The sequence below is a fragment of the Pristiophorus japonicus genome, chromosome 8, assembly GCF_044704955.1.
Source record: "Pristiophorus japonicus isolate sPriJap1 chromosome 8, sPriJap1.hap1, whole genome shotgun sequence".
NCBI lineage: Eukaryota > Metazoa > Chordata > Chondrichthyes > Pristiophoridae > Pristiophorus > Pristiophorus japonicus.
The window spans coordinates 115,629,112-115,654,247 of record NC_091984.1 but is presented as its reverse complement, the minus strand read 5'-3'; the positions used below and the strand labels follow the sequence as shown (position 1 = coordinate 115,654,247).

Here is a 25,136-nt window from a genome sequence, read left to right as displayed (position 1 = left end):
GCAGGTACAGCAGGCGGTTAAGAAAGCAAATGGCATGTTGGCCTTCATAGCGAGGGGATTTGAGTACAGGGGCAGGGAGGTGTTGCTACAGTTGTACAGGGCCTTGGTGAGGCCACACTTGGAGTATTGTGAATGGTTTTGGTCTCCTAACTTGAGGAAGAACATTCTTGCTATTGAGGGAGTGCAGCGAAGGTTCACCAGACTGATTCCCGGGATGGCGGGACTGACCTATCAAGAAAGACTGGATCAACTGGGCTTGTATTCACTGGAGTTCAGAAGAATGAGAGGGGATCTCATAGAAACGTTTAAAATTCTGACGGGGTTAGACAGGTTAGATGCAGGAAGAATGTTCGCAATGTTGGGGAAGTCCAGAACCAGGGGTCACAGTCTAAGGATAAGGGGCAAGCCATTTAGGACCGAGATGAGGAGAAACTTCTTCACCCAGAGAGTGGTGAACCTGTGGAATTCTCTACCACAGAAAGTTGATGAGGCCAATTCACTAAATATATTCAAAAAGGAGTTAGATGTCGTCTTTCCTACTAGGGGGATCAAGGGGTATGGCGAGAAAGCAGGAATGGGGTACTGAATTTGCATGTTCAGCCATGAACTCATTGAATGGCGGTGCAGGGCCGAATGGCCTACTCCTGCACCTATTTTCTATGTTTCTAATTGTTACTGGCTATGCTAAGGAAGGATTGACTAAACTTCAGTTTCAATTGGTAATTCATTTCTATGTTCAAGGCACCTTACTCTCTGATCTTCCCATCTTCTGTTGCCATTGCCTGCATATTTCTACACTTTTTATGCTGTCCGTATCTGATGTAATCTGCCCAATGTACATTCCTCCATGGAAAAATGACAGCAGCAGCATATTTAAATGTAATTTAACAAATTGGGTCCAATAAGATGTAATGCAGCAGGTAGAACCATGAAGATCTAGTGAAAATGATGGCTAGGAAAGATGGAAATTTAATGAGTGAAAGTTGGAATAAAGAGCTCTACAATTGGGGCCTTGCAAGGTATTGAAATACTACGATAGTACTTGGTCTGTCAGGCAAGTGAAGCCTCAATTGGATTTTGTTGCACCATTAGGTTGGGTTCTGGAATGCACTGCCTGAAAGGGTGGTGGAAGCAGACTCAATCTTATCTTTCAAAAGGGAGTTGGATAAGTACCTGAAGGAAATTTTTTTGCAGGACTATGGGGAAAGAGCAGGGGAGTGGGACTAGCAGAGAGTCGACAAGGGCTCGATGGGCCGAATGGCCGCCCTCCGTGCTGTAACAACTCTGATTCTAGGTAGAATTAATTAGATAGAAAACATTAGCAGTCGTCATTAATCAGGTTAAAATCTGTTTTAGGGTAAAGAATTAGGGAGGAACATATAGAAGTATTTCCACACAAGTTGAACAGCAGTCTAAACTGGAGGGTTTCAGAAGATTAGCTGAAAATCAACACCAGTCACGAGTCCATATTGTGTCAGTTATAGCTGCAGCAACACAAGAGTGGACAACTTTATGAATCAACAATTTGGGTCATGCGGCTGAACCTAGTCACAAATTTAGTTTGCTAAGATTTTACAGTGTTGTTTTTTGGTCTTGAGCTATGGCAATTTAATAAGTTATTGCTCAGATTTCACCTCCAAACTGAAGGACCAACTAAGGATTTTTTTTAAATAATTAAAAACAAGAAAAATGGGAGTGGGCAGCAGCAGAGAAGGGCAGCCATTAACAATATGAAAAGTCTGCTTGTGAATGCATTGCTTTTTGTAGCTTTTCAGCTGAACCAAAAGATCTTGATCAAATTATTATGGACTCTGACATAAAAGTATATGTTATGTTCTGTGCAAATAATCAGGTACTTGTATGTTTAAAGCCTATGACCATTTAGTCAAGATCTTTACATTCATCTGCCAAAATTAAAATGTTGAGATTTGGGGATTTGGCTGCGCCCAAGACAATGTTACAGTCCGTGTTTGAATTTTGATTCGTCCATAAACAACTACCTGCATTTATATAGCACCTTTAACGTAGCAAGAAAGTCGCAATACGCTTCACAGGAGCATTCTCAGAATAACAGAAGCTGCATGTAATTTCTTGCATTGTAAAATTGAATTTGTGGCACAAGCTGGTCTTGAACTCTGTCCACCTGTCCTACAGTTCACTTTTACACTTGATACAAATCACTGGGGTTTAATGGTTTGTTTTTATTGACTGCTCTATCATCTTTATGGCACTTGGCAATGTTCTATTTGATTTGTACAGATACACACAATAGCTTTTCAAATGTATTCTTCCCTTTGTATTTCATATTTATTTGCATTCACTTTCAACAGATTGTACCTGGACATTCCGAGCTTTTATTTGTCTTGCAGTTGGCTTTTGTTTGCAGGGATCCCCATGCACCACTTCAGTTTACAGTTTTACAGCTTTTCCACTCCATATCTCTTTTGTTGGCTGCCTAATTTCTGCTGAGCAAAATTTCACTGCAGAGGAGAGTCTCTGTTTTAAGAATGACAGATAAAATATAAATGCCATCCTGCACATTTGCAATATTTTGAATCTGACCAAAGAAGCAAGTAAAGGATTAAGATTCTTCATTTCTGGTTACCATTTTTGAGTAACATAATATAAAATTGCCATTCGCTGGAGATTTATTATCCTGTACGTAAAATAGAGTACAAGTTTGTCCATCACTTTGACACGTCCATCACTTTCACCTATTTTGATAAACAAGCGTGTTAATTATACCTCATCTTTTATACTGTCTTGTGTAGAAAACGTAACACTTTGTGAGATTGTGTAGTTTGATCAAATCAGTTTCATGTGTTTGCAAGCAAAGTAACTTTTTTGTCTTTCTAGCTGATTTAAAATGAAGATCAATTTAAATATGACTGATTAAGTCATACAATTACTGTATTAAATAATGCTGGAGGAAAAATGGATTTTGTATAGATTTAGTTTTGTCACTTCAAAAAATCTGTACCATGTAGATTGATTAAAACAGATATTGCCACTGGCAAGATTCGCTCAACAAAACTCTATGCATATTGAGCTAAAACTTGCTAAAGTTCAACCTATTCTTGTTATTGCAAATATACGTCTCACAGAACTTTGAATTTTTATCTGTCTTTATGTACCTAATGGTAGAATCTACCAGGTAGCATTGGCAGTTTAAAACAGGTCACTGCTGTTTCATTTCTAGAGTTGCTCTTTCCATTGAAGTTGGATATTGCCACTTGAAAACACCACTTGTCAAACTAAATGTGATGATGATGCACAAATATGAAGGTTACTGTTAACTGCCTTTACATTAACTATACACATTCAATTGTTTTTCTATTCTTTAATCCAGTTGAAATAAAGTGTTAAGAAAAACATTTAGTGCTGTGACATTTAATGTCTTTCTGGTTGTTTTTTTTCTCTCCCATCACACAACACTTCTTGAATGGCTGCAGAGGCAGGTCGCCAGCTTCTAGGCTTTTATTATTACTTCTCTGCAACCTAGAAAGTTCATGAAAGTGCTCAATGTGACTTTGGAGGGGTATAGGTTCTTCATTCCTCATGGACAAAGTGACCGACCTCCATACTGAGGGCTGAAAAATAGGAAGTTTAATTTGCTTTCATAATTCAAATGCTTTGATAAATTTACTTGATTTTAGAACAAATCTTGCTAATCAGTCCAACTGGATGCATTTTAATTTGTTAAGTTTATTCCACAAGTAATAGTGAGCTTGGAATGATGCTTCTGTTTGGTATCAAAGAAAAACGCAGACTCCTTCCATGACGGAATTTGAATCGCACCTATTCACCAAGTCCGGTAGTCTACCCTTGGAATGGAGTAGAACAGTATCTGAACCACCACCAATGCACGTCCCGTTTATAAACACTTTTGGAACCTGTATAGGAAAATAAAAAGTGTTGGTAATTTGGGTTGCTGAAAATGCTGAGCATTTTTAAATCTTTGTTTTCTCCTCCAATCTGAATTGCATCACGTACTTTATCTAAAGGGACAAAAGGCCTGTGTGAATGCTGTTGATTAGCATGTGTGAAAAGAAGCTCTTCACCTTTCCCTGTAAGCAAGTGTTTTGCTTTGTTCTCTCTGTGTGTCCCTCTCGCCTCTTCCCAGGCTACAGCACTGCTGAAGTTGTAGTTCCTCAAATCAGAGACTGGCTCCTGGACATTTGCATATTGTTTTTTTTCTCTTCGTTTATTTTCACTTTCCTTTTTATTACCCTTTTCTCCTGACTGTTGCTACAACACTTCCCCCCCCCCCCCCCCCCCACACTATTTGCTCCAATGAGGGGCTTTGGGTGGGGGGGGGCATGCTTAAAAAATATAGAAAGACAGCAGGAGGGAGTGGGCCTCAGTAGTGCTATTGCAAGATGCTTCTGGGAATTGTAATGTATGTGGCGGTCAGAATGAAAGAGAAAGATTTGCATTTATTTTGTGCCTTTCACGACCACGGGGCGTCTCAAAGTACTTTACAGCCAATGGAGTACTTTTGGAGTGTAGTCACTGTTGTAATGTGAGAAACGCGGCAGCCAACTTGTGCATAAGCAAACTCCGACAAACAGCAATGTGATAATGACCAGGTAATCAGTTTATGGTATGTTGATTGGGGATAACTCCCTTGCTCTTTTTAGAGCATAATGTATTACAGTTACAGGGATTCGAGGCTTAATGGAAAACAGAAGGATGGAGAGCTAAAGAGAAACAGGAGTCTTATTTAAACTTGCTTTTTTTTTTAAAGCTGCAAAATGCTGCCTGGGTTCATAATTAATGACCAAACAAGGAAAGATCTGCTTTCTTCACCTTTCCTGATGGCCTTCTTTATTCCTTTTTTGGATGTAACAATCCTCAAACCAATGTTAAACATGAGCTTTGGACGTGACAACACAGTCAGGGTGCACCTGGCAGCATAACTCCATTTTGCAGCATGACTCTATGGTGTCCTGATCTTCACCCAGGTTGGATTCATATTCCAGCCTGGATGCAGAAGATAAAGTGCTGATTTGACTCCCAAGTTTTACCTCACCCTTTTCCCTGATTTGAAGTAGAAACAGTTTTGCTTCAATCCACAAGTAGCAGCATAAAATCAGTGATAAAGATGACCAGTTTTAGGCCACATTTAGTCAAAGTTTACAATATAAATTTCATAACACACATTATATATGGGCTGAATTTTCGCCACCATTCTGCGCCGACTTTTGGCGCCCGTTTTTTTTAGAGCAGACTAAAGTTTCTGCTCCAGTTTTTTTAGTTCCGATTTTTTGACATCACTGGGGGTGCCAGCTGCCGGCAGCGCCATTTCTGGCCATTTAAGCAAGTTTGGCCAACTAGGATTTTTTCAAAAACGGCGCAGTGCGCCGCTCTGAAAAACCTTACCTAAACTTAAGAAAATCGGTGCAGAGAAGGCGCCATTGTTTTAGCGCAGCTGAGTTAGGTTTTGGAGGGAGGGAAGAAGACACGGCACTGAGGGCAGGGGGCTTTTTGGCCTGGGATAGGAGTGGCACCGGGTGCGGGGGGGTCTTATGGCCCGGGGTAGCACCGGCACCGGAGGCAGGGGGCCATTTGGCCCAGGATAGGAGTATCACCGAGGGCAGGGGGCCATTTGGCCCGGAATAGCAGCGGTACCGGAGGCAGGGGGCCATTTGGCCCAGGATAGGGGTATCACCGAGGGCAGGGGGCCATTTGGCCCGGAATAGCAGCGGTACAGGGGGCGGGGGGAATTCCACCCTGGATAGGAGCGGCACCGGGGATGGGTGTCCTTTTGGCCCGGGATAGGAGTGCCGTATGTTTCACTTTCCAGCCTCGGCCCTTCAGTGTATCCCTCGTTACCCTGGCAACCTCCGTTTTTGGCGCAGACCTTAAGCTGCACCCACCAAGCTTAAGGACAATCTGCGCCGCACCACATTCAAAATTTATTACGGCGAAACTTGCAACTTTTTTTTGCCGCAGTCGGCCTCTTAAAAAATCGGACGTACCTCTACAACTGCGCCAAAAGTCGGCAATGTGGAAAATTGGCCCCATAAATCTATGCAATCTCTGAGCCATGCCTTCACTACCATTAAACTTACACTAAAGCTTATTCAGGAATACACTTTTGACATTGCTTACTTTTAAAAATCGTACTCACACATGCAGAACCAATGTTTATAGTCTAGCTGCTGCATTTCTAACATCCTCTACTTTCTTTTTTTTTAATCAATTAGTGTCTGTTCAAGACGCATGCCTGGCCAAAAAATCCTATTCTAAATCGGGTCAGTCCTCGATTATAAATATGGAACTTCAAAATCTTCTTTGTTTTGAATTGCTAATGTGTAATCATCCATGGCTTCATAAAAGTTAACTCTTAAGTACTTGATTTAGCCTCTTTTTGTATGCTTAAGCCAGGTCCTCAGCACAACACTTGTTTTCCCATTCCCCCTCCGTGCAAATATGAATGAACTTGGTGTAGAATTCCTCTGCTATTCTGTAGTTCTGCTTCTAGAATTGGAACTCTCTTTCTCTCAGAACAGTCCCACATTCCATTTCTCACACATTCCTTCCGCGAAGGCAGATCAACGCAAGGGGAATGGGTGGGCGGTGGCTCCTACACCACCTTCTGCTAAAGAAAGCAAGATTTGTAGTCTTGGAGACATTGTCAAAATTTGTATTGAATTTGCCCCAGCTTAAGAAAGAAAACCTTGCATTTATATAGTGCCTTTCACAATCACCGGACATCTCAAAGCACAATGAAGTACTTTTGGGATGTAATCACTGTTGTCATGTGGGAAACGCGGCAGCCAATTTGTGCACAAGCAAGCTCCCAAAAACAGCAATGTGATGATGACCAGATAATCTGTTTTTGTTATGTTAATTGAGGGATAAATATTGGCCAGGACACCGGGGATAACTCCCCTGCTCTTCTTTGAAATAATGCCATGGGATCTTTTACATCCACCTGAGGGGTCAAATGGGGCCTCAGTTTAAAGTCTCATCAAAAAAAAAAGGCACCTCCAACAGTGCAGTGCTCCCTCTTGTCAGCCTGGAGTTTTTTGTGCTCAAATCTCTGGAGTAGGACTTGAACCCACAACCTTCTGACCTAGAGGTCAGAGTGCTACCATCATCATTATCATAGGCAGTCCCTCGAAATCGAGGAAGACTTTCTTCTAATCTAAAAGTGAGTTTTCAGGTGACTCCAGTCCAATACGGGAATGACAGTTTCTGTCACAGGTGGGGCAGACAGTGGTTGAAAAAAAGTGTGGGTGGGGAGTCTGGTTTGCCGCATGCTGCTTCCGTTGTCTGTGCTTGGTTTCTGCATGCTCTTGGCGACGAGACTCGAGGTGCTCAGCACCCTCCCGGATGCTCTTCCTCCACTTCGGGCGGTCTTGGGCCAGGGATTCCCAGGTGTCAGTGGGGATGTTGCACTTAATCAAGGAGACTTTGAGGGTGTCCTTGAAACGTTTCCTCTGCTCGCTTGCCGTGTAGGAGTTCCGAGTAGAGCACTTGCTTTGGAAGTCTCGTGTTGGGCATGCGGACAATGTGGCCTGACCAATGGAGCTGGTCGAGTGTGGTCAGTGCTTCGATGCTGGGGATGTTGGCCTGATCGAGAACATTGACGTTGGTGCGTCTAACCTCCCAGTGGATTTGCAGGATCCTGCGGAGGCAGCGCTGCTGGTACTTCTCCAGCACTTTGACGTGTCTACTGTATATGGTCCACATCTCTGATACATTTGGAAGGGCAGGTATCACTACTGCCCTGTAGACCATAAGCTTGGTGCCAGATTTAAGGTCCTGGTCTTCAAACACTCTCTTCCTCAGGCGACCGAAGGCTGCGCTGGCACACTGGAGGCAGTGTTGGACCTCATCGTCAATGTCTGCCCTTGCTGATAGTAGGCTCCTGAAGTATGGAAAATGGTCCACGTTGTCCAAGGCCGCGCTGTGGATTTTGATGACTGGGGGCAGTGCTGTGTGGTAGGGTCAGGTTGCTGGAGGACCTTTGTGAAACAGATGTTTAGTGTAAGGTCCATGCTTTTGTACGCCTGGGTGAAGATGTTGACGATGGCTTGGAGTTCAGCCTCTGAATGTGCACAGACGCAAGCATTGTCCGTGTACTGTAGTTCGATGACAGAGCCGCTGAGCCACAGCTGACACCAATGTATGTGGGAGAGGGTGTACCAAGAGTACGTGATGTTCAGATGGCTGGGTGCATTATGCTGCTTGAGAAGGAGGAGTTGTGGAGCCATGTTTTCGGATAAGTTTGTGATTGAATATTGTATGAAATAAGGATATGTAAAGACAATGTTGTAAAAAATGGCCAATTTCATTCAGCCTGCTTTAAATTGGTAATGCCCTCCTGGAAATGAAGGAACAGAATCAGAACTTGTGTATCTGGCAAAAGCTCAAGGTGCCAAGTCCTAATTTTTGACTGATCAGAATAACCAGCAGAACACAGCCTTAGTTGGGAGGAGAGATGGTAAATTATCACATGATTGCATTTAAGATTATCTCATACAATCAGCACCAGTAAGGATCAAGGCAAATATATAGGGAACAGAGGACACAGCAAGAGTAACACAACCATTCCCAAGCATAAAGGGATGCACAATGAGGAAATATTAGAAAACTTTAAGTTTCACCATCTAGAAAGAAGGCAATTAAGGAGGAACCGCATCAAGTTGCATAAAATGGTATAGACATGGAAAACTGAATATTACTTTAATTTAAGCCAGGAAAATGGGACTAGAGGATGTCAATTTAAATTAGTATGAAAAATAGATTTAGAATTGATCTTAAATGGAATTTCTATCCTCAGTGATGAATGTTTAGAATAACTTTTCTGGTAGTATAGGTAAGAACATTAGAAATGGTCAAAATACACCTTGATGTTAGAATGGGAGAGTTAGGGACTGAAATTCGGTAGCACCCCGTTTGGGGGCGGTAACCGAGGCAAGGCGGGACTTCTGGCGTAGAAGTCCTGCCCCGGCAGCGAAATTGGGGTTACCGCATTCGAGAGGAAGTGAAGTGCAATGTTGCGCACGCCACTTCCTCACTGGGGCGCTAACTGCGGGAATTTACCAGTATTGCGTGGAGCGCCACTTAGCGCTGGTGGGAGCACAGGACCCTCCCCTTCCATCTGCAATAGGGAGAAGGGGGCAGGGTGGCGTGGCAGCAGCCCAGCACAGAAGCAAAGTGCCAGGCTGCAGCATAGCGGCACAGCTCCTGCAAATTCCACAAGGCAAGGCCGCGACCGGTAAGTCGGCCAGAGAAAGAAAATTGATCCATTGACCTCCCCTTTCATTTTCGCTCCGCGAGGGGAGTGCAGCCTGGTTTGTGACCAGCAAGGGCTGGTGTGGACATCGCCCATGGCGGCCTCACGGGGCACGACCAAAGTTTTGCTCCGGGGCAAAAATAGGTCCCCATGCACAGCGATGACATCATCATCGCCGGCACAGCGGCCCGAGGCGCTATCGGCAGGAGCAGATAGCTGCAGGTTTGCGCCTTCGCTAACTCCCGCGCAATTTCACAGGAGACAGTAGCAGCCCCGTGCTCCGGGCGAGAAATCATTTGCACCCCGTTATCACCCCCTAGGGAGGCGCAAACAATATGAATTTCTCCCCCTTAGGGTATCGGAGTGGTGAGCTCCGAATCACCCAATAACCTTTCCTTATCTTAAGTTCTGAAAGTAATGCATCTTATAGTGAATGAACACATGAAGTGAATAAAACATGATGGATAAGTGCAGCATAAAGACCAAAAAGTACTCAAGCTTGATCCTTGGTCTATGCTGTTCGCTGAACCACTGGACGGAGCCATTACATTGTCAGCATCCCTGAGCCTGGTGGGAATTAACCATGGTACCTCATCTTGAAGACTGGCTGTGTTTATCAGTTTGGATACTGGGTGAAGACAGGAGTTGGCTTGTGGTGATGAACTACCCAAGTGTAATTATTCTGCTGATACTGGTTCAGCTCTTTTTAACAGCGTCTTGGATTAGGTGACTGAGAGTTACCTTCTTCGGAGGAGCATTACCACAACATAAGTCAGTGAGAACAAGAGAATGGAAAAATTGGAAGGGAGGAGTTATGTTCAAACATTTGTGAAATGCACAGAGGATACTGCGAGTCTAGCAGTGGATTAGAAGGTGGTAACTAAATTGTTGGGATCAGCTGCTGTTTGGATTATATCCTGTAATATCGATATGGTTCCATTGAGGGCAGCCACTTCTTTTGATATCTGAGACTAAAGTGGATCCAAATGTTATACAGAACATCACACAATGATACAGGGCCCTGTGTAATTAGTATAGATCTGTAAAGAAAGGACACATTCTAAGTTGAGTAAAGTGAATTCTAAATATTTTCAATAACAGAATCCTGGTTAAAGGAAAGAATTGAACGTACAAGATTAAGATGGCTATTGATTTTCTTTGTGGGTATTTACCTTCTAAATTATTTCTCTCGGTTCTTCCCTAGATCTCTAGGCCACTTGTAATCATGAAGATCGACAGCTAACCGCCTCTCAGACTCATCGGCTTGCAAGAGCAGCTTGGAAATGACTAACTGTTCACCTTCCTAAAGTTCTTCAGCTGTGTCATGTATGTAACCTTCATGTAACAACACTGCATACTGTATACACCTAAGAAATGCACACCTTGACCACAGGGGGTGAACTTGTGGGAGACACTCCTCACCTGGTCATCCGGTATATAAAGAGAGGTCCCACGCAGGGTCATCACTTCTTGGTCCTGTGAATAAAGGTTCGGGTCACAGAGTGACCTTGTCTGCAGAATGTGCCTCGTGTGAATTTATAGTAGTGTGTAAGTACATTACATTTGGCGACAAAAAACAGGAATCAATGACTCACGAGAATGGCCACCGGTAGCACAGAGGAATGGTACTGTGTTGGTGAGGACTGGGCCGATTTCGTTGAGAAGCTCCAGCAGAGCTTTGTCACGAAGTACTGGCTGGAAGATGCAGCAGCTGACAACCGAAGGGCGCATCTACTGACCAGCTGTGGACCTCAGACGTACGCGCCCGAGAAACCGGCGGACAAAACCTTTGAAGAGCTCAGCAAACTGATCGGTGAGCACCTCAAACCAGCGAGCAGTATACACAAGGCCCGACACCGATTCTATACACACCGACGTCAGGAAGGACAGAGCATATCGGACTTCGTTGCGGACCTTCAGCACTTGGCCAGCCCCTCTAAGTTCACAGATGCCTGCAGGGGGGAGATGTTAAGGGATTTCTTTATTGAGGGCATTGGTCATGCCGGGATTTTCAGAAAGCTAATTGAGACCAAGAACTTGACCTTGGAAGCGGCGGCGTTGATGGCTCAGACCTTCAGGGCAGGGGAGGAGGAAACCAAGATAAAATACGTGCGCAACTCTGCTCCCAACGTAGCGATGGAGCAGGGAGTTAACATTGTAAACGTGACTCAGAACTCCGCAGGCAAGGGCAATTCGACACCACCCAGGCAGCAACAGACTCTAGAGTGGATCCTCAACAGAGACAATGGCAGGTTGAATGGACATTTACGCCATCTCGGTGGACAATGCGTCCCGGGATGAGGCCATTGACACCCACTAACAGAGTGCTCAAGAGTAATCAAAGAGACAATCAGGGAGGAATGCCTGGTAACAGCCCTTTTGTTCACAACAATCTCAGCTCATGCTGGAGGTGCGGGGGCAGACATGCTGCAAAAACCTGTAAGTTTCAACAATTTATCTGTAGAAATTGTAACTTTAGTGGACATTTAGCCAGAATGTGCAGGAAGCCCACAGCGAGGCTAATTTACGAGGCAGATGAACCAGAAGAGGGGTCTGCAAGGCAGGTTGATGCTTGGGACAAAGCAATGGACGCTGAAGTTCAGCGGGTTCAGGTGGCAAACAACCACAGATCATATACCAAAATGCCACCTATGATGATGAAAGTCCTATTAAACAGCATCCCGGTACGCATGGAGCTGGACACAGAGGCCAGCCAGTCACTTCTGAGTGTCCAACAATTCAAGAAACTATGGCCACTCAGAGCTAGCAGACCCAAACTAGAACGCATTGACACGCAATTACAGACGTACACCAAAGAGATCATCCCAGTGTTAGGCAGTGCAATGTAGGTGGTCACACATAATGGATCAGAGAACCAGCTGCCACTCTGGATTGTCCCGGGAAATGGTCCCGTGCTTTTGGGGAGGAGCTGGCTAGCCGAGATGAACTGGAAATGGGGGGATGTGCACGCCATTTCATCTGTGGAGCAAAGTTCATGCTCACAGGTCCTACAGAAATTTGAATCACTATTTCAACCTGGTGTCGAGACTTTCAAAAGGTACCAAAGTAATGATATGCATCACCCCGGACGCCAGACCAGTGCACCACAAAGCCAGAGCTGTGCCGTATGTGATGCGGGAGAAAATTGAGTGTAAGTTGGACAGGTTGCTAAGAGAGGGCATAATTTCGCCCGTTGAATTCAGCGACTGGGCAAGCCCCATCGTCCCTGTCCTAAAAACGGATGGCTCGGCTGGCAGGCGGCAAACTGTTCACCAAGTTGGACCTCACTTCGGCCTACATGATCCAGGAACTGGCCGAAGAATCCAAGCTACTGACCACCATCACCACACACAAGGGGCTCTTTGGCTACAACAGGTGTCCATTTGGCATTCAATCAGCGGCCGCTATCTTTCAAAGAAACATGCAAAGCCTGCTCAAATCCATCCCTGGAACAATCGTATTTCAGGACGACATCCTTATCACGGGTCGAGACACCGAGAAACACCTCCACAACCTGGAGGAGGTGCTACGCCAACTGGACTGGGTAGGCCTGCGACTCAAGAAGTCCAAGTATGTGTTTTTGGCCCCAGAGGTCGAGTTTTTGGGCAGGAGGGTTGCAGCAGACGGGATCCGGCCTACTGAATCCAAAACGGAGGCGATTCGTCGTGCGCCCAGGTCCGGCAACACATCAGAGTTGCGTTCATTTCTGGGACTATTGAACTATTTTGGGAACTTTCTGCTGAACTTAAGCACATTGTTGGAGCCGCTACACATGCTCCTGCGTAAGGGTTGCAATTGGTTTTGGGGGGACTGTCAGGAACGGGCTTTCAATCGGGCGCGGAACCTGTTTTGTTCTAATAAGCTGTTGACCCTGTACAATCCCTGTAAGAAATTGGTTTTGACATGTGATGCATCATCCTATGGGGCTGGGTGCGTGTTGCAGCAGGGTAATGATGAGGGCCAGCCCCAACCTGTGGCTTATGCCTCCAGGTCGCTCTCCCAAGCAGAACAGGGACATGGGATGGTTGAAAAAGAAGCACGCGCATGTGTCTATGGGGTGAAAAAGATGCACCAGTACCTTTTTGGCAGAAGGTTCGAGTTAGAAACGGACTACAAGCCGTTAACATCCCTGTTGTCAGACAGCAAAGCTGCAAATGCCAATGCGTCAGCTCGTATACAGCGATGGGCTCTCACACTGGCTGCGTATGACTACACCATCTGGCACCAGCCAGGCGCCGAAAATTGCGCTGATGCGCTCAGCAGGCTTCCACTGGCCACCACTGAGGGGGCAGCGGAGCAAAGCGCCGAGATGGTCATGGCCGTTGATGCCTTTGACAGTGCAGGCTCCCCCATCACAGCCCGCCAGATCAAAATCTGGACCAACAGAGATCCCCTCCTATCCTTGATTAAGAAATGTGTTCTGACTGGGGATTGGGCGCCCGCACACGGAGCATGCCCCGAGGAGGTCAGACTGTTTCACAGACGGATGGATGAGTTCTCCATCCAAGCCGACTGCATACTATGGGGTAGTAGTCATGCCCCAGAAGGGAAGGGAAGTATTCATCAGGGAACTCTACAGAGAGCACCTAGGCATCATGCTAATGAAGGCCATTGCCCGGTCACATGTATGGTGGCCAGGAATTGACTCAGACCTGGAACACTGTGTTCGCAGGTGCACAACGTGTGCCCAGCTGGGCAATGCCCCCAGGGGGGCCTCACTCATCCCGTGGCCCTGGCCCACCAGGCCATGGTCACGTATTCACGTAGACTACACGGGCCCGTTCATGGGAAAAATGTTCCTCATTGTTGTTGATGCATAGTCGAAATGGATCGAGTGCATCATTTTGAATTCTTGCACGACATCCACCACAGTCTTTGCGACCCACGGCTTGCCGGACATCCTGGTTAGCGACAACGGCCCATGTTTCACTAACTATGAATTCCGGGAATTCATGTCGGGTAATGGCATCAAACATGTCAGGACGGCATCATACAAGCCGGCTTCCAATGGCCAGGCAGAACGTGCGGTCCAAATCATAAAACAGGGCATGCTCCGGATTCAAGGACCCTCCCTTCAATGCCGCCTATCGCGCCTCCTGCTGGCCTATAGGTCCCGACCGCATTCGCTTACGGGAGTCCCGCCAGCGGAACTACTCATGAAACGTACACTTGAAACTCGGCTGTCCCTCATTCATCCACCCCTGTCAGACATTGTTGAGGGCAAGCGCCAGTCCCAAAATGAGTGCCATGACCGTAACTCAAAGGGGAGATGTATAGAAATCGATGACCCGCTTAATCACACTTTGGGGCCCAAGTGGCTTGAGGGTACTGTAATTGGCAAAGAGGGGAATAGGGTTATAGTGGTCAGACTTAACAATGGACAGATATACCGCAAGCATCTGGACCAAGTAAAAAAAAAGGTTCAGCATGGACACTGAGGAACCTGAGGAAGATCATGAGATGTTGCCCACACCACCGCCAGTGACAAGAGTAACAAGAACATTCAGCAGCATGCACAGTCCCTGCGGCCAGCCCGGACAAGCCAGAATCACCACAGGTGACAGAGACGCATGCCAAGGCTCAACAACCAGAGCCTCAACTGCGGCGCTCCACGAGACAGCGGCGACTGCCTGAAAGACTTAATCTTTGACCCCATAAGACGTTGGGGAGGGAAATTATGTCATGTATGTAACTTTCATGTAACTGCAACCTTCATGTAACAACACTGCATACTGTATACACCTAAGAAATGCACACCTTGACCACAGGGGGTGAACTTGTGGGAGACACTCCTCACCTGGTCATCCAGGTATATAAAGGGAGGTCCCACGCAGGGTCATCACTTCTTGGTCCTATGAATAAAGGTTCGAGTCAGAGTGATCTTGTCTGCAGAATGTGCCTCGTGTGAATTTATAGTACTGTGTAAGGACATTACAAGCTGACATTGCGAACTCAGCAGAGTACAGCTCAGACCTGTGCCGCCAAGTTGCTTTTAGATACCCATAGATATGTAATATATGTTCCTCCATAAATGGTGGGCCAATAGTAATGGCATCCTGCACCATGGCGAGCACTGACTCTTTCCTATGAATCTTCCTACATGTTGAATTTTTGATCTTAGTCAATAATCTAAGGGAGATGCTGAGTTTAGACAAAGAACCCTCTCAAAGAGGAAGTTAAGGAATTGAGTCGCACTTGAGGCTGTCAGCCATGAGTTAAACAGCAACCCAGGTCATGAGCTGGTGGTCTTCCTCTGGACTGATGCATTGCAGAGAGAAAGACGAAAGATCCTGAAGGGTGGCTGAAAATAATGACATTTTTTGTTTTAAAGCATTTTTTCATAAATCAACTGAAATCACTATTATGCCTTTTCGGTGAAAGGAAGTTAGTGCTGAGGAATACAAGTCTTTCCCATCCTTGTACTCAGTGACACTGCTCGGTCAGCTCCAGCATGTGTATGTGATGTTCTAGCATTTGTTAATGTTTTCTTTCCTTGTCCAATATTCTTTCCTCCTCCACTGAATATGTTCACTCAAGTTGGAGTACGATTCCACAGGTACCGGCCACCGAACTGGCTAATATACATGTGTGTGTCTGGAAAGTGAAGATTGGCAGGATATTTGACTGTTTGTGTGTGGGAATGGGAGCATGTCATAACCAAGTCTGATCCAGTCCTCAACTGACATATACTTGCTAGTACGATTCGCTGGATAATGTTTTAGAGATACAACCTTCATTGTTTTATTCCCCCCCCCCCCCCCCCCCCCCACCATCCCTAGCCTAACAGGACTAAGGCCAAGCAATGGCTAAGGTCTGCTAGGGATCTAATGTGGAACCTTTCTGGTCTATATAACTCAATTCCATACTGGCCAGCGCATCTACCCTTGAGTTAGCCAGGGAATTATTGGACTGTTTAACTTGCTCCTCATTTATAAATGATTATAGTGCTGGGTAACCATATATTTGAACCTTTAAAAAGATGAGACAAATGATTTACTGGATGTAGAAATCTAATAGACTTACTGTCCTTATACCGGTCATTTCAGTAAGAATATACTGGAGATGCACACCATCATTCCGGAGATCTAATTCCACCGCTTTGAATGGAATACCCAGTTCTGTAAATATGCCCTTTACAATATCACAGTAGGGACATATCGTTTTGGAAAAGATCACAACACGGTTTTGTGTAATAATGTCCTGAAAGAAATGAATTCAAGAGTTTTGTTTTCAATTTCTTAAAAAGAAAACGATTTTTTTCCTCTATTCATCCCTTATTTGATTGCTAACCATTGCTGTAGATGATTGTTATTCTATCCCAGAAAATTGGTCTTTCCTATTAATTTCAATAAGGTGTTATTGCTTGTTAAATCAGCACATTGTGCAATCTGCACCTGTACATTCCGCCCCTGGTCTGTGATAAGTTTTGGCACTCTGAAGGAAATTCCCAATACTTAAAATGAAACTCACAACATTCTTCAGCCAGGAGGAAAGAATAAGGCAGCCTGGACTACAGCCTGCTCTATAATCACTGCCAATGCTGTTCCTCAGGAAAGTCATCTTTTCTAAGACTTCAGGAGGCCTAAAAATAATTATCAAATATGTTGGATATTGAGCAAAAAGGGAGACTCCCCAAATTAAGGAATGTTTTAGGAAGAAGCCAGGAGTAAATTCTAAATATTTCCTCCATGATATCACAAGTTTTGACTACTTCCCAAGATAGCTGATGTTGATGATTCCCTCTCTCCTCAGGTACTGTCCTCCTTCAAACTATCGCCCTATCTCCAACCTCCCTTTCCTTGAACGTGTTGTCGCCTCCTAAATCTGTGCCCAATTTCCCGCAATTCCATGTTTGAATCCCTCCAATCTGGTTTCCACCCTACTTAAACTTGCACTCATCCAAACTCCAAAACACAAATGCAAGTTTTTGTTCCCAACCATTGCATTATAAAAAGGGTTAAACTATACACTGAGCAATTCAGCATGTGTAGCAGGAGGCATTGTGTCTGGAATCTTAAGGAGGAAGGCGGGTTGAGGTCGGTGGTCTTCGAGGCGGTCAGGAAACTGTCCACCCGCAGCCAGCCAGATTGAGAGGCTGGCTGGCTGTGGGCGGATAGGCCTGCAGCCGCACAGTGGAGGTAGGAATGACTCGTGTGAGAGCTGGGCTATTAAATGAATCAGTGAGGGGTGGGGCAGTGGGGAAGGATTAGGGGTCTGGCTGGGCCATTAAATAGATCGTGAAGGGGGGGTTAGAGGATCAGAGATTGGACCGGGCCGATAACTGGATCGGGGGGGGAGAGAGAGAGGATCAGGGAGTGGCGTTGGGGGACAGAGGATCGGGGGTGGGAGGTGGGGGAGAGAGGATCGGGGTGGCCGATTGGGGAGACAGGATCGGGCCTGATGATGGGGGTGGGGGGAGGTGAAAAGAAGATTGTGGCCGGCCACAGGAGAATCATGGCCAGCCTCAGCATCATCTCTGGGGGAGGGGGGTGGTGGGGGGGGAACTGACTGGGGGTTGATGGGAGACCACATGAGGTGATCTCTGATTGTGGGGATAGGCTAGGCAAGAGGTAGGGTGTAAAGGCACATACTTCCTGGATCCAGCAATCCCCGCCTTGCTGTAACAGCTGGGTTTCACAAATTGTGTGAAACCCATCCACATGCAGTTAAACAAAAAGGCGATTAAAATAGAGGATTCCAGCCACATTATAATATTTAAATTGACGTCCTGCCTCTTGGGAGTGGGTTGATCACCCCCCCGCCCCTGTCCTGCCCGCCATTACCCCCCCCACCCCCGCCATCCTGCCTCCGTTAAATCCGGAAATGGGTGGGTTGGATGCGGGATCAGATCGGGAGTACCATTTTTAACAATTTAACTAGCCCCACGCTTCAAACCCAGCCATTTTTTTTAGGTTAAAACTCACCCAAGTGTATCTGATGCTGTGTTGCTGTGTGATCTGGGCAAGTCTGTAGGAACTGGGCTCATTATATTTTAGAGAGATACCATGGGAATCCATAGCTGTTGCCCTGGTCTGAAGAAAATAATTCGGCGAGGCCTTAGGGGAAGGTAGTAATGAGCAAAGATACAACTGTTCTGAGGTGCAATTGAAAGGTTCAGCATGTTGGTAAGAATATACGGGACTGATTCTTTTAAAAGATAAGGTAGGAGATATTCTGTATAAAATATGCGTAAAGAAAAACTGACTTGCATTTAAGTCATTAATATATACTGACCCCTGGGGAACACCACTGTGTGCCTTCCTCCCGTCCAAAAAATAACCATTCACCTCTACTCTGTTTCCTGTCACTTAGCCAATTTCATATCCATGCTACCACTGTCCCTATTATTCCATGTGTTTCAACTTTGCGAGCAAGCCAATTAGGTGGCACTTTATCAAATGCCTTTTGGAAGTCCATGTACACCACGTCAACAGCATTACCCTCATCAACCCTTTCTGTTACTGTTGCGTATGCAATAACTCAATAGGCTTAGTACCGTGAACTTAATCAGGTGCGATCTGACTACTTTATTAGCCCTCAAAGTGAGGATTAAACATGGAGGTTTTCTTTATATACAAGGGCTGCACGTGTGTGTCTGTGGCCCAATGACCTCCAACAGTCGCTCTCCCTGGTGGCAGGTAAACCCAGGCATATATTACATCATTCCCCCCCAAGATCTTGGTATCAGTCCAATTTACAAATTGAGACGGTCCGGGGCTTTCCGCTCCCTAGTTGATCGTCTCAGTTCAATTCCAGACCTGAGTGAGCTCTCCGAGTCATTCATGACCCGAGGCTCGGTAGCCGATCTAATGGGAGTGGCAGTGTCCATGTCGGGGATTGAAGGTCCAGATTCATTGACAACAGCAGGGTCTTCTGATGGCTGAATATGAATCGGTTGGTCATTGATGGTGTCTTCTTCAAGCTGTTCCGGTTCGTCTGTGTGTCGCAATTTCGTCTGATCAATGTGCCTCCTGCATGTTTGCCCATTAGTGAGCCTGACAATAAGCACCTTGTTATCCTCCTTGGCCATACAGTGCCAGTGACCCACTTGGGGCCTTGACCATAATTTAGCACATATACAGGATCATTAATAGAGGTGTCGCGTGACGCGACAGTGCGATCATGGTACCTCTGCTGATGTTGATGCCTGTTTTCGACATGATCGTTAAGATCAGGGTGGACAAGCAAGAGCCTAGTCTTGAGATCTCTCTTCATCAATACTTCAGCAGGGGGGACCTCGGTAAGCGTGTGGGGTCTTGGCCTGTAGCGAAGCAGTATGCGTGACAAGCGAGTCTGCAAAGAACCATGAGTTATGCGTTTCAGGCTCTGCTTGATGGTTTGGATGGCCCGCTCCGCTTGACCATTGGACATGGGTTTGAATGGTGCTGACCTTATGTGCTTGATACTATTGAATCTCATAAACTCTTGAAACTCCAAACTCGTGAAGCACGATCCGTTGCCACTCACAACGATGTCGGGCAGACCATGAGCGGCGAACATGGCACGAAGACGCTCAATGGTGGCTGTGGATGTGCTGGATGACATGATTACACATTCTATCCATTTGGAATACGCATCCACCACCACCAAAAACATTTTACCCAGGAAAGGACCCGCATAATCGATGTGGATCCTCGACCATGGTTTGGATGGCCACGATCAGAGACTTAGCGGTGCATTGCTTAACTGCATGCAAGTGTTGCACTGATGCACACATGACTCCAAATCAGAGTCAATGCCAGGCCACCAAACGTGAGCCCAGGCATTGGCCTTCATCATCACAATACCGGGATGGGTACTGTGTAAATCCCGTACAAATCTCTCCTTGCCTTTCTTGGACATAACAACACAATTACCTCATAGCAAACAATTAGATTGAATGGATAGTTCGTCTTTGCGACGGTTGTAACGTTTGGTCTCATCACACACTTCCCTGGGAATGGCCGACCAATCACCATAAGGACACACCGTTTTACAACCGATAAGATCGGATCTTGACTGGTCCAGGTCCTAACTTGTTGAGCAGTGATAGGCGATCCTTCACTCTCAAAGGCATCCATGACCAATAGTAGATCTGCGTATTGTGGCGTTTCCACCTTCCCACAATTCTCAGTGCCAGGCGAATTACATAATCATAGGCAGATAATGTCAGCACCCACCTCTGGATGCGGGACGACACGTTGATATTGATACCTCTATGTTCTGAAAACAAAGATATGAGCGGCTGGTGATCGGTTTCAAGCTCGAAATGAAGCCAAAACAGATACTGGTGCATCTTTTTAACCCCATATACGCAGGCTAAAGCCTCTTTCTCTACCATGCCATAGGCTCTTTCTGCTTTCGACATGCTTCTCGATGCATAAGCAATGGGTTGTAGTTTGCCCGACTCATTGGATTGTTGGAGCACGCAACTAACCCCATGTGATGAAGCATCACAGGCCAATACTAAATGCTTGCACGGGTCATAATGTACCAGCAATTTGTTGGAACAAAGCAGATTTCTAGCCTTCTCTTGAGATACACCCCAAACCTAGTTGTCACCTTTTCTGAGCAGCATGTGCAGTGGCTCTAATAATGTGCTGCATTGAGATAAGAAATTACCGAAGTAGTTGAGAAGACCAAGGAATGAACGCAGCTCCATCATATTCTGGGGTTTGGGTGTATTTTTGATGGCCTCTCTTTTCGAGTCCGTAGGCCTGATGCCATCTGCAGCAATCTTCCTTCCCAGGAATTTGACTTCCAGTGCCATAAAGACGCACTTTGAATGTTTCAGCCTGAGCCCCACTTTGCCCAGACGACGTAGAATCTCTTCCAGGTTATGCAGGTGTTCGGCAGTGTCACGGTCCATGGACAGAATGTCGTCTTGGAACACCATGGTTCTAGGGACAGACTTCAGTAAACTCTCCATGTTTCTCTGAAATACGAGCATATTCCGAAAGGACACCCATTGTAAATGAACAGCCCTTTATGCGTATTGATGCGCGTAAGTTTATTCGACGATTCGACAAGCTCCTGTGTCATATAGGCTGACGTCAGGTCCAATTTGGTGAACGACTTTCCCCCAGCTAGTGTTGCAAACAGGTCATCAGCCTTTGGTAACGGGTACTGATCCTGTTTTGAAACTCGGTTGATCGTAACCCTGTAGTCTCCACAAATCCTGACAGTGCCATCACTCTTCAGCACAGGAACAATGGGACCAGCCCATTCGTTAAATTCGACTGGTGAAATGACCCCTTCACGTTGGAGTCTGTCCAGTTCGCTTTCGATCTTCTCCCTCATCATGTACGGGACCGCCCGGGCTTTGTGATGGACTGGTCTTGCATCCGAGTCCAGGTGGATCTGCATCTTGGCTCCCCTGAAGTTGCCGATGCCCGGTTCAAACAGCGAGGGAAATTTGCTCAGCACTTACTGAGCACACAAAGCGTCATCCACCGTTGACAAAGCTTTAGTATCGTTCCAGTTCCACTTTATTTTTTCGAGCCAACTCCTGCTGAACAGCGTTAGACCATTGCCTGGAACGATCCACATCAATAGATCATGAACCGCCCCATTGTACGACACCGTGACTGCTGCACTGCCAATCACTGGTATGAGCTCTTTGGTGTAGGTACACAATTTTGCATTTACTGGACTCAGCTTGGGTTTCACGGCCTTGGTGTCCCACAGCTTTTTGAAAGTTCTCTGGCTCATAATTGACTCACACCCGTGTCTAATTCCATAGATACCGGCACGCTGTTCAATTTTACTTCAATCATTATCGGTTGACTCTGTCAGGAACGAATGTACACTATACACTTCCTCCTCGGGTATCTCGAGTTGCATTGCCGGATCTGCTCCGGATCGGTCATCATCATCCACGTGTTGTGTGTCGCAACATACTTGCTGAGCTGCGGACACATCCACTGAAGGTGCCCCATTTTCGCACAGCCTCTACAAATATACTGTCTGAGACGGCACTGATGAGGCCGATGACTGCCCCCACAATGCCAACAGGGTGAAATCGGATTCGTGCCCAATGGCGGACTTCGAGCAGCTACAGGTTCCGCAAACACAGTCGGGTAGGCCCTGCCAACCGACGACACAATCGGGTGCACAGTACTTGCCGTGGAGTTCCGACTCTGCGAGGATATCTGCTTTGTACTATCGACTGTGGTCAAGCAAGCCTGAGCGATCGTGGTGGCCCTGCTCAGATCCAGCGTCTCCGCAGCCAGCAGCTTCAGCAGGATCACCTCGTGGTTTATACCTATTACAAAGACGTCACGCAGCTTGTCCTCCAACACGGTTCCAAACTTACACAGCACAGCGAGACGTCTCAGGTCGACAACAAATTCCGCCCCGTCCTGGCCCTCAGAACGAACATGCTTGTAAAAGCGATATCTCGAGATAATGATGTCTACTTTAGATTTGAGATGATCCCGAATCAGAGCACACAATTCCTCATAGGTCTTTTCCGTTGGACGTGTAGGTGAGAGCAGATTCTTTATGAGGCCATAAATTTTTGGACCACAACTGTGAGGAAAACCACCCTGCGTCTAATTGCGTCAGCGTCTTCATCCATCTTGTTGGCCACGAAGTACTGGTCGAGGCGATCTGTAAAATCCTCCCAGTTTTTCCCCTCCATGAATCGCTCCAGGATTCCAACGCTGCTCATTTTTTTTGTGTGTGTGAATGTGTGTGTGTGTGAAAGTTCATATTGTGCCTCATTGCCAAATGTTGCGTATGCAATAACTCAATAGGCTTAGTACCGTGAACTCAATCAGGTGCGACCTAACTCTACTTTATTAGCTCTCAAAGTGAGGATTAAACATGAAGGCTTTCTTTATATACAAGGGCTGCACGTGTGTGTCTGTGGCCCAATGACCTCCAACGGTCGCTCCCCCTGGTGGCAGGTAAACCCAGACATACATACATTACAGTTACCTCATCAAAAAACTTGATCGGTTAAACATGATTTGACTTTAACAAATCCATGCTGGATTTCCTTAATTAATCCACACTTATCCAAGTGACTGTTAACTTGGTCCATGATTATCATTTCTAAAAGTTTCCCCATTACTGAGGGTAAACTGACTGGCCTATAGTTGCTGGGTTTATCCTTATACCCTTTTTTCAACAAGGGTGAAACATTTGCAATTCTCCAGTCCTCTGGCACCACCTCCATATCTAAGGAGGTTTGGAAGATTATGGCCAATATCTCCACCATTTCCTCCTTCACTTCCTTCAGTATCCTAGGATACATCCCATCAGGTCCTGGTGACTTATCACCTTTAAGTACAGACAGCCTTTCTAGTACCTTCTCTTTATCTATTTTTATTTCATCCAGTGTCTCTACTACCTCCTCTTTCACTATAACTTTGGCAGCATTTTCTTCCTTGGTAATGACAGATGCAAAGTACTCATTTAGTACCTCAGCCATACCCTCTGCCTCCATATGTAGGTCTCCTTTTTAATCCCAAATCGGCCCACCCCTCCTCTTACTACCTGTTAAAATTTATATGCCGATGGAAGACTTTTGAATTCCATTTTATGTTAACTACCAATTTATTCTCATGCTCTCTCTTTGCCCCTCTGAACTTTCTATATTCAGCCTCATTGTCACTTGTATTCTCAACTTTATATCTGTCATACACGCTCTTTTTCCACTTCATCTTACTCCCTATCTCTTGCATCATCCAGGGAGCTCTAGCTTTAGTTGTCCTACATTTTTCCCTTGTTGGAATGTACCTCAACTGTACCCGAACCATCTCTTCTTTAATGGCAGCCCATTGTTCAATTACAACTTTGGCTGCATTCTTTGATTCCAATTTACTAGGGCCAGATCCGTTCTCAATCCTCTGAAATTTGGCCTTCATCCAATTAACTATTTTTACTCTAGATTGCTCCCTGTCCTTCTGCATAGCTAATCTAAACCTTATGATATTATGATCATTGTTCCTTAAATGTTCCCCTACTGACACTTGCTCCACTTGACCCACCTCATTCCCCAGAACCAGATCCAACAATGCCTCCTTCCTAGTTGGGCCGGAAATGTATTGATCAAGAAAGTTCTCCTGAACACGCCATAAATTTTATATGACATTTTTAAGAACATAAGAACATAAGAAATAGGAGCAGGAGTAGGCCATATGGCCCCTCAAGCCTGCTCCACCATTCAATAAGATCATGGCTGATCATCGCCTGATCTCCATATCCCTTGATTCCCCTAGACTCTCAAAATCTCAGCCTTGAATATTTTCAGAGACTCAGCATCCACAGCCCTCTGGGGCAGAGAATTTAAAAGATTCACAATGCTCTGAGTGAAGAAATTCCTCTTCATCTCTGTCTTAAATGGCCTACCCCTTATCCTGACACGGTGCTCCTAGTTCTAGACACTCCAACCAGGGTAAACTCTCAGTATCTACCCTCTCAATCCCCTTCAGAATCTTGTATGTTTCAATGAGATCACCTCTCATTCTTCTAAACTCCAGAATATAGGCCCATTCTGCACAATCACTCATCATAAGACAGCCCTCTCACCCCAGGAATCAATCTAGTGAACCTTTATTGCACTGCCTCCAAGGCAAGTATATCCTTCCTTAGATAAGGAGAACAAAACTGTGCACAGTACTCTAGGTGTGATTTCACCAAGACCCTGTACAATTGTAGCAAGACTTCCTTACTCTTATACTCCAACCCTCTTGCAACAGACAACATGCCATTTACCTTCCCCATTGCTTGCTGTACCTGCATGCTAGCTTTCTGTGTTTTTTGCACAAGGACATGCAAATCTCTCTGAACACCAACATTTAAAAGTTTCTCACATTTGAAAAATACTCTGTTTTTCTATTCTTCCTCAGTGAATAACCTCACATTTCCCTATATTATACTCCGTCTGCCGCCTTACTGC

General features: G+C 45.7%; 1 protein-coding gene across 1 annotated transcript in view; it reads left to right on the top strand.

The window, feature by feature from the left end:
• ro60 (Ro60, Y RNA binding protein) overlaps positions 1-10,864 on the top strand; it is a 51,207-nt gene extending 40,343 nt beyond the window's left edge. The window contains exon 9 of the mRNA XM_070887328.1: positions 10,455-10,864. Within this exon, the coding sequence (XP_070743429.1) occupies positions 10,455-10,493 (39 nt within the window). The 3' untranslated portion in view covers positions 10,494-10,864. The remainder of the gene's footprint in view (positions 1-10,454) is intronic.
• The last annotated feature ends 14,272 nt before the right edge of the window (positions 10,865-25,136 follow it).